At 42.6% G+C, this 17,921-nt stretch overlaps 1 protein-coding gene across 12 annotated transcripts in view; it reads left to right on the plus strand.

Moving 5' to 3' along the window:
• Positions 1 to 17,921, plus strand: part of TNS3 (tensin 3) — a 295,492-nt gene that overhangs the window by 220,838 nt on the left and 56,733 nt on the right. For all 12 annotated transcript variants that reach the window (XM_044294880.1, XM_044294868.1, XM_044294871.1 and 9 more), the window contains one exon: positions 16,165 to 17,355. In XM_044294880.1, the coding sequence (XP_044150815.1) occupies positions 16,165 to 17,355 (1,191 nt within the window). The remainder of the gene's footprint in view (positions 1 to 16,164; positions 17,356 to 17,921) is intronic.

Genomic DNA, 17,921 nt, shown 5'->3' on the forward strand with positions numbered 1-17,921 from the left:
TGTTGGAATGGAGTTCATTAGGAGACATGAAGTACAGAGAGGATAGTGGGGGTGTAGATAATGAGCAGCAGCACTTGTATGCAGTCTCCATTACTACAGTCTGTCCTGTCCATCCTCTCTGTACTTTATGCTTCCTCATGAACTCCATTCCTACAGAGATTCAGCTGAAGATCTTATCATCTGTATTCAGGATCATAATGCGATTAGGACAGGTTTTGTGTGTGCTAATAGGACGGCAGCCATTTTGTTTCTCCCAATGATTGCTCCCTAGACAAAATGAACCATTATAGCTAATAAAATGTATTTGGGAATGTATTTATACTAAATTAATATTTAAGTATTTTCATTTTCTTAGTTCCTGGAGAACCCCTTTAAATAATTTTATTTATATTTTAATGGAAAAAAGAAAACTCGTACAGTACCCTTTGCACCACATATCTTCAATGTGTAGCAAAATTAGAAGGATATATAACATGGCTAACTCATGTACAGAAACTGATGTTTATACCAGTCAAACTGTCTTCTTCATTCCGCCTCTTATCTTCTCATACCATCTACTGCCTCATGCATAAACACGTCAAGACTAGTCAGGATAGCCAATACATCCAAACACTGTGCCCTCCTAGAAATGTACCTACCATGATGTACCCGTAGGATTATACCCCTTCAGTAACATGCACATATGTGCAGAGCCAGTTCTAGAAAAAATGTGGCATTGGACAAAAGTAGTGGGTCCCCAAATTCTGAAATGTATAAATATTGTATGTAGAAAGATCACAATGCACCTATCTATACAACAGGCTGTATGTTATTGGATGATAAGAACACCAATAGCTCTGAAAATAGTCTAGCCTATGAACATTTTAGTAAAATCCTAAGTGACTGATGAGTCACACTACTATGATCACCAGCTAATATCCAGACTAACCGCCATGTGCAGCACGGACAGCAGTTAGACGGGCTGGAAGTGACCCAATAAGTTTCAGGTAGGTTATCACAGGTATCTGGAGCCATGCTGACCGCTGTGCATCCCACAGCTGCTGCAAGGCACCTGGTGGAGCATCCATTGAGCGGACATGATGATTAAAGTGAACCCAGTTGAGCATCTGTGGGACCAAGTCTGGGTAATTAGTGGGCCAGGGTAGTACTTGAAAGTCTTGATCATGCTCTTTCAAACAATGTTAAGGCCCTATTACATTGGCAGATTATTGTTAAGATGATTGCTAACGAGCGTTCATATGAACGCTCGTTAGCGATCATCTGGAAGTGTAATACTGCCGCTGAATACCTGATAAACGAGCAACTGCTTGTTCATCATGTAATTGGGATCTTTTAACGTGTTTAAAATCCTGGTTTGCCGGCGGCAGATCGCACCGTGTAATATGCGCTCTGCTGCCAGTGATCAATGAGACAGTATAGTGACAAGCGATGCATTAGCAGTCCATCGTACTTATACTGAGAAGGAGATGGCTGCATGTAATAGACAATTGACAGGAGGGAGCCCTTTGGGTGTAAGTGATCTGCAAGGATGGATTCATACCCTCATCGGTTAAGAGTGCCTTCCACATGGATGAGAGGACCTAGAGAATGCCACGAAAACATTCCCCAGACCATAATACTACCACCACCAGCTTGTGTTCTTCTAGCAATGGTTGCAGGGTATTTGTTTTCTGATGTCTTTCGCCTGACAGAACAGCGTCCATCTGTTCGATGAAGCAGAAACCGTGACTCATCTGAGACGGCAACCCTTTGCCAATCATCAATGGTTCTATTCCGATACTGCTGTAAAAATGGAGCCCTTTTCTGCCAATGCAACTGTGTTAGGAGAGCTACAATGACCGTACATCTGCTTTGAAGCCCAGTATACAGTAGAGTTCACGTCTGGTAGCCCCTTGGTTAATTTTGGTGGTGAGCTGCTCCACTGTAGTCAGTCTACCCTCCTCACCTTCGTGGCCGATGTTCACTTCTCACATCAATAGTATGTGGTGCTCCACAGTTTTCACGTGGCTTTTTCATATTGGTGCCATTTGTCCACTCAACTTGCAGGATAACAGGCCGAACTGGATGGACAAATGTATTTTTTAGGGCTTATGTACTATGTTACTTTGTTACTATGATACAATTTCATCAAAGCAGCACGTGAACAGTTCAAACTGCGCAGTTTTTAGATATACTGCGACCCTTGGCCTGAAAGCCAATAATGATCCCTTTTTGCAACTCTGTTATATCGCCTCTTTTACCCATATCAACAACGAGGGATGTATGTGCAGACAGCCTATCTCACACCTTATATACCCACTAAGCCAGCTCCCCACACATGCCTTCCTTCATGACCCATGCGCTGCCCCTAAACTCTGTATATTTAAAGGGGTTCTATGTTTTTACTATATTGACCTATTCTCAAGATAGGTCATCAATATCAGATCTGGAGATAAAGAAGGACTGCTACTGCTGGACAGTGAAGAAGTCAGGAAGTACTCACTCTGTTGCTACCTTAGCCAGACAGGACAGGATTTGGTCCTCTGGTTTGTCAGTGGCATCCATCACCTATAGGCTATGAGGACAATGCATATGTCATGAAAAGCTATTTAATGACGTCATACAGTGGTATACATCACCTATAAGCTACTATGTTACAAAAAAAAAATTGCCTTTTTTTTTTTTACTGGACTCCAGGATTGGAAAGATGTGGACACGTTTAATGTGATATGAGTAGGTCCTAAGAACCACATTCTTGAGAACTTATTTTTTGCATCAGTGTCGAGAGACAAAGTTGTTTTTTGTTTACTCATCTACAGTCTGTTCTACTTAAAAGAAGAAGCTCATGTAATTGAGGAGAAGCTCTCATTATACAGTGGGATAGGTCTCCTTTAGGGACGTTAAGTAGAGTTCTTTTAATTTTGGCTTTAGTAATAAACCACAGCTGCTTGGATGATTCCACCCCACAGATGTCTAAGTTGTGCAGCTTTTCATTTTAGTTTTAGAAGAAATGCCTGGGAAATGAGGAAACCACAAAGAAAAAGAATTGTTTTGTAAACAGAAATCTATATATATATAAAAATAAAAAAACATGCTGCTGATGTTTTTTCCATACTCTTGATACACGGAAGCTATGTGCTGATAAATCTGTGTGCAGGCAGTTTAACCAATACCGGCCATTTGTGATGACAGTACAAATAATCTATGATACAGTAGTGCTTTATAGTAAGGTTAAAAAGAAAAAGGATTTAATTACATCTAGTGTAACATATTATGCTGTTTTCGTCTGGAAGAAGGTAAGAGAACCGCACTTGCTTGGCTGTTCTTGTAATAGAAGCAAAAGGGAGTTGTAGTTTCAGAACAGCTGCAGGTTGCTGATCCCTGGTCTGAAGCCTGTATTAGCCTGGCCAATTATCGCCCAGTTCATCCTTGACGAGCGTTCGTAGGAATGCTTGTTAGCGATCATCTTGCAGTGTATTTCTGCCCCCAATTACCTGATGAACAAGCAAACACTTAATCATTGTACAATCTAGATTTTTAAGCTTGCTTAAAATTCATTGTTTGCCCGCAGCAGATTGTGCTGTCTAATTACAATCTGCCGCCGGCAAGCCACTAAATAGCAGGGGACGAGCGATGGCATAGCGATCGCTCCCCTCCATGCTGTGAAGGAGATTGTTGCATATAATAACAGTTGTTTCCTCCACTAGCAAGCAAGCAATTGTCGGGAGGGAACACTTCTCTCCCAACAGTTGCCAGCCTGATCTTGCTGTCTCAGGCTACTTTCACACTTGCGTTCGGTGCGGATCCGTCTGGTATCTGCACAGACGGATCCGTACCTATAATACAAAAGCTTGCATCCGTTCAGAACGGATCCGTCTGCATAACAACTTTTTCAGATCGTGAAAAAATTGTGAAAACTCAGATCCAACAGTATATTCTAACACAGAGGCGTTCCCATGGTGATGCTTCAAGTTAGAATATACTAAGAACTGTGTACATGACTGCCCCATGCTGCCTGACACCACCCGATCTCTTACAGGGGGCTGTGATCCGCACAATTAACCCCTCAGGTGCCTCTGTGTTAGAATATATTGTCGGATCTGAGTTTTCACAATTTTTTCACGATCTGAAAAAGCTGTTATGCAGACGGATCCATTCTGAACGGATGCAAGCTTTTGTATTATAGGTACGGATCCGTCTGTGCAGATACCAGACGGATCCGCACCGAACGCAAGTGTGAAAGTAGCCTGAGACAGCAAGATCAAACCCCCCTCCCTCCCCAGTATTAAATTCATTGGTGGCCAGTGCGGCCTCCCTCCCCAGTATTAAATTCATTGGTGGCCAGTGCGGCCTCCCCTCCCCCCCTAATTAAAATCACCCCCCTCCCTCATCATTGGTGGCAGCGGAGAGTTCCGATCAGAGTCCCAGTTTAATCGCTGGGGCTCCGATCGGTTACCATGGCAGCCAGGACGCTACTGCAGTCCTGGCTGCCATGGTTACTTAGCAATTTTAGAAGCATTATACTTACCTGCGCTGTCTGTGGCCGGCCGGGAGCTCCTCTTACTGGTAAGTGAAAGGTCTCTGTGGCGCACTGCTTATAGCACAGACCTGTCACTTACCAGTAGGAGGAGCTCCCGGACGGCCACAGACAGCGCAGGTAAGTATAATGCTTCTAAAATTGCTAAGTAACCATGGCAGACAGAACTGCAGTAGCGTCCTGGCTGCCATGGTAACCGATCGGAGCCCCAGCGATTAAACTGAGACTGATCGGAACACTCTGCTGCCACCAATGATGGGGAAGGCCACACTGGCCACCAATGAATTTAATACAGGGGAGGGGGGCTGCACTGGCTGACAATGAATTTAATACTGGGGAGGGAGGGGGGGGGGGGCCCGCACTGGCCACCAATGAATTTAAAACTGGTGGGGGTCTGGCCCCTGCTGCCTGGCAGCACCTGATCTCTTACAGGGGGCTATGATATGCACAATTAACCCGGCACCTGAGGGGTTAATTGTGCGGATCACAGCCCCCTGTAAGAGATCGGGTGGTGCCAGGCAGCAGGGGGCAGTCATGTACACAGTTCTTAGTATATTCTAACTTGAAGCGTCTCCATCACCATAGGAACGCCCCTGTGTTAGAATATACTGTCGGATCTGAGTTTTCACGATCTAACTCAAATCCGATGGTATATTCTAACATAGAGGCATTCCCATGGTGATGGGGGGCGCTTCAAGTTAAAATATACCATCGGATTGGAAAAAACTCAGATCCGATGGTATATTAATAGGGACTCCTGACTTTACATTGAAAGTCAATGGGGGACGGATCCGTTTGCAGTTGCACCATATTGTGTCAACGTCAAACGGATCCGTCCCCATTGACTTGCACTGTAAGTCAGGACGGATCCGTTTGGCCCTGCACGGCCAGGCGGACACCAAAACACTGCAAGCTGCGTTCGGTTGTCCACCTTCTGAGCGAAACGGAGCCATACTCATGCATTCTGAGCGGATCTGCATCCACTCAGAATGCATTGGGGCTGTACGGATCCGTTCGGGGCCGCTTGTGAGAGCCTTCAAACGGAACTCACAAGCGGAACCCCGAACGCAAGTGTGAAAGTAGCCTCATACAGCCCTAACTGATAAAGTCAAGGGAGGTTGTTTGCCATGCTAAAAGTCCAAAGTAGGAAATTAAGAGCCAGGGCAGGAAGTAGAATACATGGAGTGATAGGGAAATTAAAGGAAGATGCGCTGAGAACACATTGACAAGGTATATGAAACACTTGTTAACAATGATCATCTATTACTGTTTTCTGGCTTAATTATACATTTCTCCAATGTAATTATATACTGTAGACAGATATAAAATATGTGCACATTGAGCAACTGATAAAGATCCTAGGTGAAGCATCAAAAAGAGAGCTCCAAGTCTGGAGCCGAAAAGAGTCCAGGAGGCTAGCTTGTTGAGGTCAAAGATCGCATCTTGAGTGACCACATTAGCCCTTCAGAGGAGGTTGCTAATAAAGACTTACATGAACTGTTACTACTGGAACAGGCACAACATTCTTCCATGCATTCTTCAGTGCAATGACACTTACATGGACGAGTGTTTCTTAGATTACAAGCTTTGTAGTTATGTAATTATATGTCGTGTCTTGTCTGCTCAATACTTTAGATATACTGGTCTAGTATTTGGGATTTAACAGTTTCCTATCTGAATTTTGCATGGTTATAATTGACTATCAATCTACTCAACTTCAGAATGGGGGGAAAATGAGGTCATTTCCTAATCCTATTTGTTATATGATGCTGGACAGAAATGTATACACAAAGGACCATGGATGGAATCTGCTGTGGAGTAAGCAGTGTGGCGGCTGAAGCCCTGCAGTCTACGAAGCAGAGGGGATGGGAACCACAGCACTGTACTGTGCAGATGGAGTAGTTGTGTGGAAACCCTTACACTTGTTATTATAAATGCAGAAGACAGACTGTCTCCAGCTTCTGCAGGAAAGGCATAGGGGTTGTGAATTCCTTCTTTAATATTGTATGACAGCTCCTGCTCAGCCTAGATTTTGATAATATGTATGGATGGGTGTTTGTCTATGCAATTACTTAACATAAGGCACAAGTTCATGCAGTGTTTTATATTATATTCTAGGATTTCTGAAATGCTTGGATACGGATAGGCGTGATCCAGGTAATAGAGAATAGCAGTTGTGGGGAAATGCCCTTACTGGTGGCAGCAGCAGAATGCAGGCGCATTTGCTGTTAATGAAGAGAAGGGCTGTATGATTGCTGTCAGTATCTCCCACCAGTCTTCTTGTCATTCCAAAGGCAGCTCTTCCCTGCTCCTTCCGCCCCTATCAGGCCCCCATCACACCACGCTTTGAGCACAGTTTTCAGTATTTGTTTTTCCATTTAGTTTTTTTTTTTGGCCTCTTGCACACAAACTTTTTATCTTTTTCTGTTAACTTCAATGGATCTACTCTGTATGCCTTCCGTTTCCGTATTTCAGTTTTTTCGTTCTGTTCAAAGATAGTCGCATAACGGACAAGGATAGTACTGTTCTAATCAGGGGCCAGCTGTTCCGTTCAGCAAAACACGGAATGCACACGGACGTCATCCGTATTTTTTGCGGATCTGTTTTTTATGGACCGCAAAATACTGAAAAAGCCATACGGTTGTGTGCAAGAGGCCTTTCTGTATACCTGACTGCATGAAATAATAAGAAAAAACTTCACACATCTGTACTGTGTACAGTTGCATAGGCCTGCTGTTATTCACTTTCTATCTAATATATTCATTTTTTTGCAGTATTGCCTAGTTTGCCGTCTGAAATTCTGGTATACAACAAAAAAATATTTATCTGTCTTTTTTTTTTACCTAAATTTGGTAGTATTAACCAGGATTAGTGCGTCATAGTATACATTTGGATGCTTTTGTTCTGCTAAGTAAACATTTTCTTGTGACGTCACTAAGGGCCACTTCACACGTCTGGCAATTCAGCATTTATGTGGGATCGTTTCTGGGTGCATCGGTGAGAAAAACGCTACATGGTGCGCTGTCAATCTGTAGTGGCTGGACCTGTGCACTGAAGTCCACGTACACACAGCATGTGTCCAGCTTGTACCAGGAGTGTTTTTGGTAATTGTGAGAGATTGAGATAATATAATAACGAGACTGTGTCTTTCAAACGGTATTCCTCACTATGGCTATGTGGTATATGCGGCTGGCTAACATGCTGCCTTTAGTGTGAAGGGGGAGGGGAACATTTTACCCCTTGTTTAAAAATTCTTCTTGGGTAAGCTGGAACATCATAGTATAGGCATTTATATGGTTAAATGACATATCTGGTAGAGGTGGAGCCTGCCTGAATGGCTTACAGGCTCACTTTCACATTTCTCCTGGGCTCCCCTCACCTCCCCCTTTCTACATTTCTCTTCCAAGAGTTCCTATTTCAGACTCTGATTAGGGTTTTCTTCTCTCCGCCTTCATGTTTACTTTTTTATTCAGTCTAAGCCCTTTCTGTGCATCGGTTCTGTCCAGTTGGCTGTACTTTTCCACATTCCTGCACTTATCTTGGAAGGTAAGAAGCTTTTCTGCACTTTAGGGTTGTCTAAATTTTGCAGGATTCTTTGGGGAGTGGTAGGGAGAACAGAGAAAGAGGGTCATGTATGCAGGACAGTCTGAAATGTCTGCCACAACTGCGAAGGCTTGCTGCACTAAGATACTTTGTACAGTTCAGCCTTGGATGTGTTTGCCTAGCTGGCTTGTGTTTGACTGTTTTCACAAGTGGTGATTGACTGGAAAGGGGATAGCTGTGGGACATCAAAGACGTTCTGAGGGAAAGAAAAGAAGGTCTTTTACTCAAAGCTTTGCTTCAGGTATTTGGGTTTCAAGGCAGGAAACGTCAGGAGCCAATTGCAGGGCTTAAGTGGAGCCGCGTAAGTCGTTTTTTGTTTTATTGTACTTTTTGCATTGCTTGTGTGATGCATGTTGTAATGACAAGAGGATTTATTACTGCTTTGTTTTCGGACATTTGTATGGCTGTATTATCATATATCTGGTGTCAGGGCTTACAAAGTAACAGAGTAAAGATGCCTGCCTTTGTATTGATCTTTAAATGTATGTAAGGTTTGTCATATTGTTACCGCTTGACTAAATTATGTATCGTTCGTGATGATTTGTGTGGCTGTTATTCAGTTGTTGTAACTTGGAGATGATGAGAATTGAATTGCCTCCGTTTTGGGTATTCTTTTAAATAATTGATCATTTATAGTCTAAATCAGGAGAGCAAGGGGAAATGTGTATTACATAGTGTTCTAAGCCATTTGGTCCCTGGCAGTTGCCATGGTCAATAACATTATATATAAAACACAACATAAACATGAATGGAAGTTTTATTTTTACGTTCTAGAAAGACGTGCTGCTACTAAGGTATAGCTTTCTGCTGGACAAGGGTACCATTGTAAATCATTGACAGAGTTTTGAGTTTGATGTTTTAATGACTTACAACATTCCTGGAGGTCATAACTCCCTTCCTGCTTACATGTTACCGTTGGAATTTCAATGCAGAAGGTAACATGGTCAGTGTCTCTGTGTGGCTGCACTACCTAGGAGTTATCAGCATAAGGCAGCCATTTACACATGTAGCATCCTCTTCATTACCAATACGTTTTGGAAATCACGATATGGTAATGTTGCTTTATATTTTATTTGCTGTTTTTATATAAATGTCTAGGGCTGACCATTCTAGAACTGTGAAACATTATTTACTGCGGAAATGAAAACCACTGATAACCAGTCATATAAAAGTCAAGTGCAGTCCTCATTCATGGATGGAGCCTACATTCACATTGCTGAGGTTTGCATTAGTGTTGTTTTTTCTTCTGTTGTTTTTCTTTCTAGACTTCACAATATACGGTATATTAGTGGGGTCATTTATCAAACTGGTGTAAAGTAGAACTGGCTTAGTTGCCCATAGCAACCTATTAGATTCCACCTTTTCATTTTCCAAAGGAGCTGTACAAAATAAAAGGTGGAATCTGGTTGCTATGGGTAACTAAGCCAGTTCTACTTTACACCAGTTTGATAAATGTCCCAATACATTTTTACGTCATTGAGCTTTCTGTTAAGCTGGGGTAAATTATAGACCAGTGGTGGCGAACCTATTGCACGGGTGTGGGCACCCACACTCTGGAAAAAGTCTACGGTGTACCAATATGCCTTAGACGTTTTCTGCCATTCAGCAGCGCAGGGCGCACTATGAACAGCAAAGGCAATGCACTGAATGTAGGCAGGCTGTTATAGCTAAAGTACATGGAAGATATACTATACTGGACTGCAGTATTCAGGTTAAATTGCCGTGCTGGCACTTTGCAATAAATAAGTGGGTTTTGGGTTGTCGTTTGGGCACTCGGCTCTAAAAGGTTTGCCATCTCTGTTATAGACTGTCAGTATTGAGCCAACAGTTTTGTATCGGGTATTACAGTTAGGAAGCTTATGAAGAGCACTATGACTGCTATTTGTACTGTAAAGTACAGTAATTGACAAAACAGCAGTAATCAATTACATATAATTATCAATCTATCTTTTTAGCTATCTGTCTATCTAATGAAGTCTGCTGGAATGCAATTGTGGTCTCTAGAATTATACATTATATCCATCGCTACCTGCTATCTATTTTCTTAAAGGAAACATGTCACCAAATTTTTTTTCTGTCATTTAAAATCAGATAGTGACACACATCCCTTTTATCTAATCTTCTTTTCTTTTTTCTTTTTTTCCTCATTACAGATTTTTTTATTTCTATTTCCTGATCATGATTATGGGGTTTACCTTCTTGCCTGAGCTTTTCTAAACAGCATTTAAAAGGCATTAAGAAAATTGCTTTATGGTAGCCCCATGGGCCATTGACAGAATGGACAGGAAGGGGAAGGCGGACCCTATTGACGTCTATGGGGGAGTTTTCTAGCATGCGCTGTGAGCTGTGCAGAGGTTCTTGTACAAGGAAAGAATAGATGAGATTTGACAATCGCCTATTGTGAATGGTGGATCCTGTCTTATCTGTCATTGTAATCCTGCCTGTAATGTTATCACCTCTGTGTATAGATAAGCAGGTAACTGCAGTAATGTAACCTGTACATACCAAGAAGTGGCACCTATTATTAGGCTTAGTGGGCAGTGCGAAAACAGCAGAATTTTATGTTTTTTGTTTAAATATAGAAATTGACATGGAAAATTAAAAATAAAATCCTCAAAAATTCTTTAGAAATACGTAAAAAAAATGTGTAAGGTAATCTGTCAACAGTGACCTCCGTATTCAACTGTTTGCATAGACACATAGCTGTGGTTCACCTGATTGAAACACTGTTTTCTTTTGTTGATCCGTGGCTTTGTTACCCAGTTTTTATATGCAAATTAGTCCTTTGGTGCAACAAGGACGTCACCATTTCTCTTGTTGCATCGGAGCTCCATGCCCTTTTGTGGCCAGCCCCTCCCTCACTGCTTTGCCACTGCTTGGCCTTGTCAGTCAAAAAATTGAGAGGGGGACCTTAGGTGCTTTTTTTGCAAACTTTCATGTGTCTTTTACTGAGGAAAAGCTTCTTTCTGGCCACTTTGCCATAAAGCACAGATTGGTGGAATGCTGCAGTGATGGTTGACTTTCTGGATGATTCTTTCATCTGCACACAATATCTTCTTTGGAGCTCAGCCATCTTCAAAATAGGTTATCAATATCAGATCGGCGGGTGGGACCTCAGCCAGCACCCCCACCTATCAGCTGTTTGAAGAGAATGCAGAGCTCGTCCAAGCACTGCCTTCTTTCCACTGTTAACCTGCTTGCTGTCGCAATTGCCCTGGTGAGCAGGTGTAATTACCATTCATTCGACCAGCGACGGGTCCTCTGTTAATGACCAGGATTGGAGTTATCTCCAAACCCCTTCTTTGCTGGTGGGTGTCACACACACACAGCTAGCACTCGCCACATATGTATCGCGCTCAGCTTATAAGCACGACGGCTCTGTGGTTAGCACTGGTGCCTTACAGAGCTGGGGTCCTAGGTCCGAATTCGACCAAGGACCACATCTGCATGTTCTCTCCTTGTCTGCGTGGGTGTCCTCCAAGTGGGTGTCCTCAAAGTAATCCAATTTCCTCCCACACTCTATAGGTATACTGATAGGGAACTTAGATTGTGAGCTCCACTGGAACCACCTAGCAACCATGCGTGAAAATCGCACCACATCCGCACTTGCTTGCGGATGCTTGCGATTTTCACGCAGCTCCATTCACTTCTATGGGGCCTGTGTTGCGTGAAAAATGCACAATTTAGAGCATGCTGCGATTTTCACGCAATGCACAAGTGATGCGTGAAAATCACCGCTCATGTGCACAGCCCCATAGAAATTAATGGGTCCGGATTCAGTGCGGGTGCAATGCGTTCACCTCACGCATTGCACCCGCGTGGAAATCTCGCCCATGTGAAAGAGGCCTTACACACAAATCATTTTGCATTGAGGGGGTAAACATGCATTAATTTTTTTTTTTTATTTAAAAAAGAGAAAAAAGCGTGGATCGCACATCCACATGCCATGCTTTGATCTATTATTGCTTCTCAGCACAATTCATATCACTAATCTCGCTAATTTCTAATACCAATCCCGAATCTACATACTATACACAAGACATTAATGTACGTTTTGATCAAACTGTGTACACCCACTCAACATGCCAAGGTTGCCTCTACGAGTGGATACCTACTCTAAATTGGTGCAGCACTACATTATAACCACTGCCGCCACAACACCTCACAGGCAGGCTGTGCAACCCAGCTGTCCAACAGCCCCCTTGGCACTGGGCAGAACCGACCCACAGGCCCAGCAACCATGCAGCTCCACATTTTGATCAAAACTTATACTAATACCTCGAGTACAGTATGTAGATTAGGGCTTGGCATAATATTATTATTTTTCATCAGTAAAGCCCCATTCATTCCATGGTTCTGTACATAAGAAAAGGGGTATACATACATAATACAAACAATTGCACTAAGCATGAGCAAGACGAAACGCTCAATGTGGCAGGACGTGTCCGCTGTACTTATGCCAGCTGCTATTAATGTGAGTTAAAGAGGTTATCCAAAGTCTAACATATGCCCGGGCCCCTCATTTAGATTATACTAACCCCACTCTCCAATACCCACGTCGCTCCTGATCCCTGCACAGCCTCCACAACATCTGGCGATGGGGGGAGTAGCCAATAGCAGGTTGCAATGGGGACGAGCCTCCCTAGTGTCACCCGCGATGCTAGGGAGGCTCACCCCCATCTCGGCCTGGTATTGACTGCTCGCCCCATAGTTGGATGTTTTTATCCGTGCAGTGGTGGCCACGCCGGTAACAGGAGTGAGGCGGATGCTGGGTAAGTATAGTCTATATTAGGGGGCCGGGCATGGGGGGGGGCATGTTTTAGACTTTGGATAACCCCTTTAATTGACAGGTCATAGAATAGCCGATCAGCCGTTTGGATAATATATTAGGCACAGTTCTGTCAATTGTATATCAACTGTGCTTGGTATTGCAGCTTACTATCTTTCCTTGGAATGGGACTGAGCAGCACACAAGCCACATTACATCACAGGCCTAGGATGAGGCTGTGGTGCTCACCCGAGTGACGAAACCTCATCAAACAGATGATTGTCGGGCATGCTGGGAGTCCTCATCGATTGGATATTGATAACCTGCCCTGAGGTTAGGTCATCACTATTTAAATCCCAGAAAACTCCTTTAAACTCCCACTTTCTACTGACTCTGTCAAAGTCTACACGACAAAGCTGACAAGTAAGCTACAGAAGACTGGATGCAAAAGCCAATAGTATACGCTATAGGGTGCAAACTGGAATATTTTTAGATTCCCTTTATATGGATAGTCACATACTTTCCAGTGGTGCAACAGACATTTCCATACATACTTTTATTTACTTTAAATTATGTAGGTCGATTTACCTTCATTTCATGTGTATTGTAACATCTTAATGGCAACGCCATGCCTGAGTTCAAAGCACTTTCACAGACAGTCACCCCCACAGCCAGGAGGAATGCATTATTTACCACACATGTCAAGTCTGAGAATTGTGAACACAAGTTACTCTTTGCTGAGATGTCATGTAGCATGATTACATGATGGAAACCATGCTTTTATAATGAATAGGCAGGATGTATTATGCATTGATGACATGAAGTTGTAGGTTTCATACACTTCTATGCCAGTGGAAAAAAGGAAAGTTCAGCAGCTCTCACCTGCCCCACATTCACCTTTGAGCACATAGGACCCGTGTCAGGCCCAGGTAACACAATGCAAAAGGGTTCAAGGATTTCAGCTCCAGCTCCACCAGGTATCATGAGTAAGGGCTTGAATTGTTTCTGGTAGCCCGAAACGCGTAGACAAGATTTTTGTAATTGTAATTTTTTCCTTTAACGAAGTGAAGCTGGATTCCTTGAACACTTCTATGCCAGTATACCATTAGGGTACTTTACTTTCACACTAGCATTATCCTTTTCCGGTATTGAAATCTGGTAAAGGGTCTCAATACCGGAAAAAAACGCATCAGTTTTGTCCTAATGCATTCTAAATTGAAAGCAATCCATTCAATATACATCAAGATGTCCTCCGTTCTGTCCCTTGTACGATATTTGATCGGACGAAATACTGCACTTGCCGTAACCGGCATTAATTTCCATAGAGATGTATTAAAGCCGTATCCGGTAACAAGTGTTCCGGAAATTGCTGCGTTGCCGGATCTGTTATTCCGGATGAGAAGGAATCGGTATATCGCCGGATCCGGCAGGCAGTTCTGTTGCTGGAACTGCTTGCCGGATTCTAACAACGCTAGTGTGAAAGTACCCTTACTTTGAATTTGATTGACTCCAGGTAGTAATTACGAAGTTATTTATGTATGAGGAGTATTAATGGTGATTGGCCCATGAATTTCAGAAAATTTCTTTAAGGAGTTATCCTATCCTTAATGTTAAAAATGAAAATCAAACATCTTTTATGGTTTCGTGACACGCTCTTTCTAACAAAGCTAGAACCAGCTTTGTACCTCACGTAGATCCAGAGATTTCTCCATTCTTTTCTCCAATTGCTCTGTTAGATTTATATCAAGCTGGCAGCTCAAGAGGAGTGTTCTTTTCCGGGGAAGGGGGGGGGGGGGATAGGGGGGCGTTGGGCGGTGTCTTTATTCTGTAACTCCCTCTCTATCACAGCTCAGGAGGCAGTTAAAAGATTAAACTGAGCGGCCTTCTCATTAAGTAGGACAAAGAAATAAGAAAAATAAAACAGCAGGTGGCGCTATACAGATACATTTTATTAACGCAGTAGCTATACTAAATGTTTAATTACATGGAATTACAAAAGTATTCAGATCCATGTGGTGGTTTGAAACCTGTAGAATATTTTTTGTGAAACTCCCCATTTAAGGTGACCATAAACCTTAGATACACCTCTTCCTCCCATTTTCCACTCTCAGATGGGTACGCATGTGTTTTCATGGGAGAGGGGAATAAGCTGCTTCTGCCACTGCCTGTGGCTTATCTCCCTTGAAAACAAAGGATCGGGCATGTTGACATCTTTCTCCAACATGTGCTGTCTAGGGACAGTCTGGACACCCCTACGAACATATGGGGTTATTTATTAAGACCATCATTTTAGATGCCAGTCTTAATAACTCCTGTGCTGGTGGTGGATGTGCTGAAGTTATGTAGAGGCCCCAGCCTCTACATAACTTAGGCGCATCGACCGCCTGTCTAAATCTACACCAGCTCCCTTGCTGGCATACATTTAGATAATTTTCTACGCCTTTTAACAGGCATAGAAAATAATAGATGAGATGGACCGGCCAGCCTACCCACGCCACACCCACCTTTTTTACACCTGGTGTAAGTGGGTAAAAGTCTCAGATTCGGCTGCAAATCCTTTTTATGCCAGAATCTGCGACAGATTCCTTTTGTCTAAAACATTAACTGTATACTGTATAGCCATTTACTTAACATTGGACCAGCTGTTTACAAGATGCATAGGTTTCAACATCTGCTTGATACACTGGCTGAAAATAGGTGCAAAAATGCATAATTAAAATCCATTTGTTATTAGCTTGTTTCGGCTGTCTACTAAACATGAAATGCTTGGAGGCCAGCTTCGGAATGTCCTGTTTGTAAGCGGTGTTCATTATGTCCATAACTTTCTTTTTGTGACTGACATCAAGTAATTTATGTATGTTGTGAAAACAGAGTGAAGGTGTTCGCATCCTTTGTGACAGGTGATATTTCGATGGAGATAAGATAGAGATGAGATGTTGGCCAAACAGCTGAGAATTAAATTGTTTCAGTCTCTTTGATTGGCCCAGGTAATATGTGCTAATTAGCCAGTTACGTTGTTCATACACTCGAGTGCTTGTTGTGTGAAAAGCCCATTCCCAAGGAGTAGAAGGTCACAGACAGAGACAGAGAATTTGCTCACACCTGTTTTGAAAGGTCCGTTAGGGCCCTCCTTCTCAGATTTTGAGAAAAAAATAGCACATTGTATTCTATTATCTGGTCAAATGCCAGACACCCAACAAACCACTTGAAATTGATACATAAAATAAAAAATAATTGAAACACTGCTAAAATTTTTGTATTTTACTTTATTTTACAGTGCCCCACACCCAGGGACCTCTTGATGGAAGCTTGTATGCCAAAGTGAGAAAGAAAAGTCTTTCTGATGGACCGGCTACAGTTATTGACCCTGAAGTTCCGCTGACAAGCAGTCCAGATCATAGTGATCACACCTTGTCTGTTAGCAGTGATTCTGGACACTCTACTGCTTCTGTTAGAACTGAAAGAACTGAAGAGAAACTTGGATTAAGAAGCAAACGAGGTCTGAGTCCAAAAGAAAAAGCAGAATTGGATCAACTTCTAAGTGGGTTTGGGGTAAATAACCCAACAAGCTCACTGAAGGATATGACCGATGCTCAAAACAAATATAGTGGGACACGCCATATAGTACCTGCACAAATTCATGTAAATGGAAATATAAAACTCAAAGAAAGGGAAACTGATATTTTAGATGACGAAATGCCAAATCATGATTTACACAGTGTGGACAGTATAGGTACTTTATCATCATCAGAAGGCCAACATTCAAACAATCTTGGTAACTTTAGCTGCCATAAGAGTAGTCAGAATTCATTGCTGTCTGATGGGTTTTGCAGTAACACTGGAGATGAACATGGTCATAATGTAGTGCCTGACTTGGGTATCAGCATTGACCATATGTATGAAAGATCATATGCCATCCATGAGCCAAAGCAAGTTCAACAGCCTACAGCCCAACCTCCTCCTTATGTACAGAGCAATTACTCTACTCAAACGTGGGTCCAGCAACAACAGATGGTCAGTTCACAGCAGTACAACTATAGTGATAATGAAAGTCGCTTCAGTATACATACTTCACCTAAATTGTCTTCATCTAATGTGCCTGAAATGTCTAAAGTCTCACCTGTATCGAACAGAGGATTTAATCACAGGGATTCAGTGCAAAGAAGTGTTTCAAGTTCTGCTCAGAACATAGCTCCTGAAATTAACCATCTCCCATTATTAACAGAGCTAACACCCAATGGCACTGAGGTGGGCAGTGAAGACATGCCATCTTCTCCAACACTGGATATTGACCAGTCAATTGAGCAGCTTAATAAATTAATATTAGAGCTGGATCCGACTTTTGAACCAATTCCAACCCGGATGAACTCTAGTACAGCAAATGCTAGCTTACTGGCTGCTGATGTGGACAACAGTGGTCTCCATACTCCTTTAGATGCAGACAAAAGACGAAAGCTATTTCAAGAAGGTAAGAACTGTAAATAAAGTAGTTGTGTTCATTTAATGGGCCAAAGCTTTCATTGTGTGGTGTATTGAAAATATGTTTAACTTTCCAGTATACATTATGCAGGAATTACTTAAAGGGGTTTTCCGAGACTTTAATGCTGATGACCTATCCTCAAGATAGGTAATCAGTATGTAATCGGTGGGTGTCTGACACCCAGGACTCCCGCCTGTTTGAGAAGGCAGTGGCACTGCAGCCTTCCGATAGATTTTCCTAGGCCAGTAACGACACATCAATCAGCAACATGGCTTAGGCGCAACTCAGCCCCATAGAAGTGTATGGAGCTGAGCGCTGTACCAAGCACAGCCGCTATACAATGTAGAGAAGGTAGCAGCGCTGGTGCCTTCTTAAACAGCTGATCGGCAGGGGTCCCTGGTGTTGGACCCCCATGATCAGATATCTTCAGGATAGGTCATCAGTTGTTAAGTCTTGGAAAACCCTTTTAACATCCTCAACATGTCATTGAATTGTAACGGTCACTGTTCTAGAGACAACATTCGTCCTGGCCTTTTGATGCTCACACAAATGAA

The sequence above is a fragment of the Bufo gargarizans genome, chromosome 5 (genome assembly GCF_014858855.1).
Source record: "Bufo gargarizans isolate SCDJY-AF-19 chromosome 5, ASM1485885v1, whole genome shotgun sequence".
In the NCBI taxonomy this organism is placed as follows: domain Eukaryota; kingdom Metazoa; phylum Chordata; class Amphibia; order Anura; family Bufonidae; genus Bufo; species Bufo gargarizans.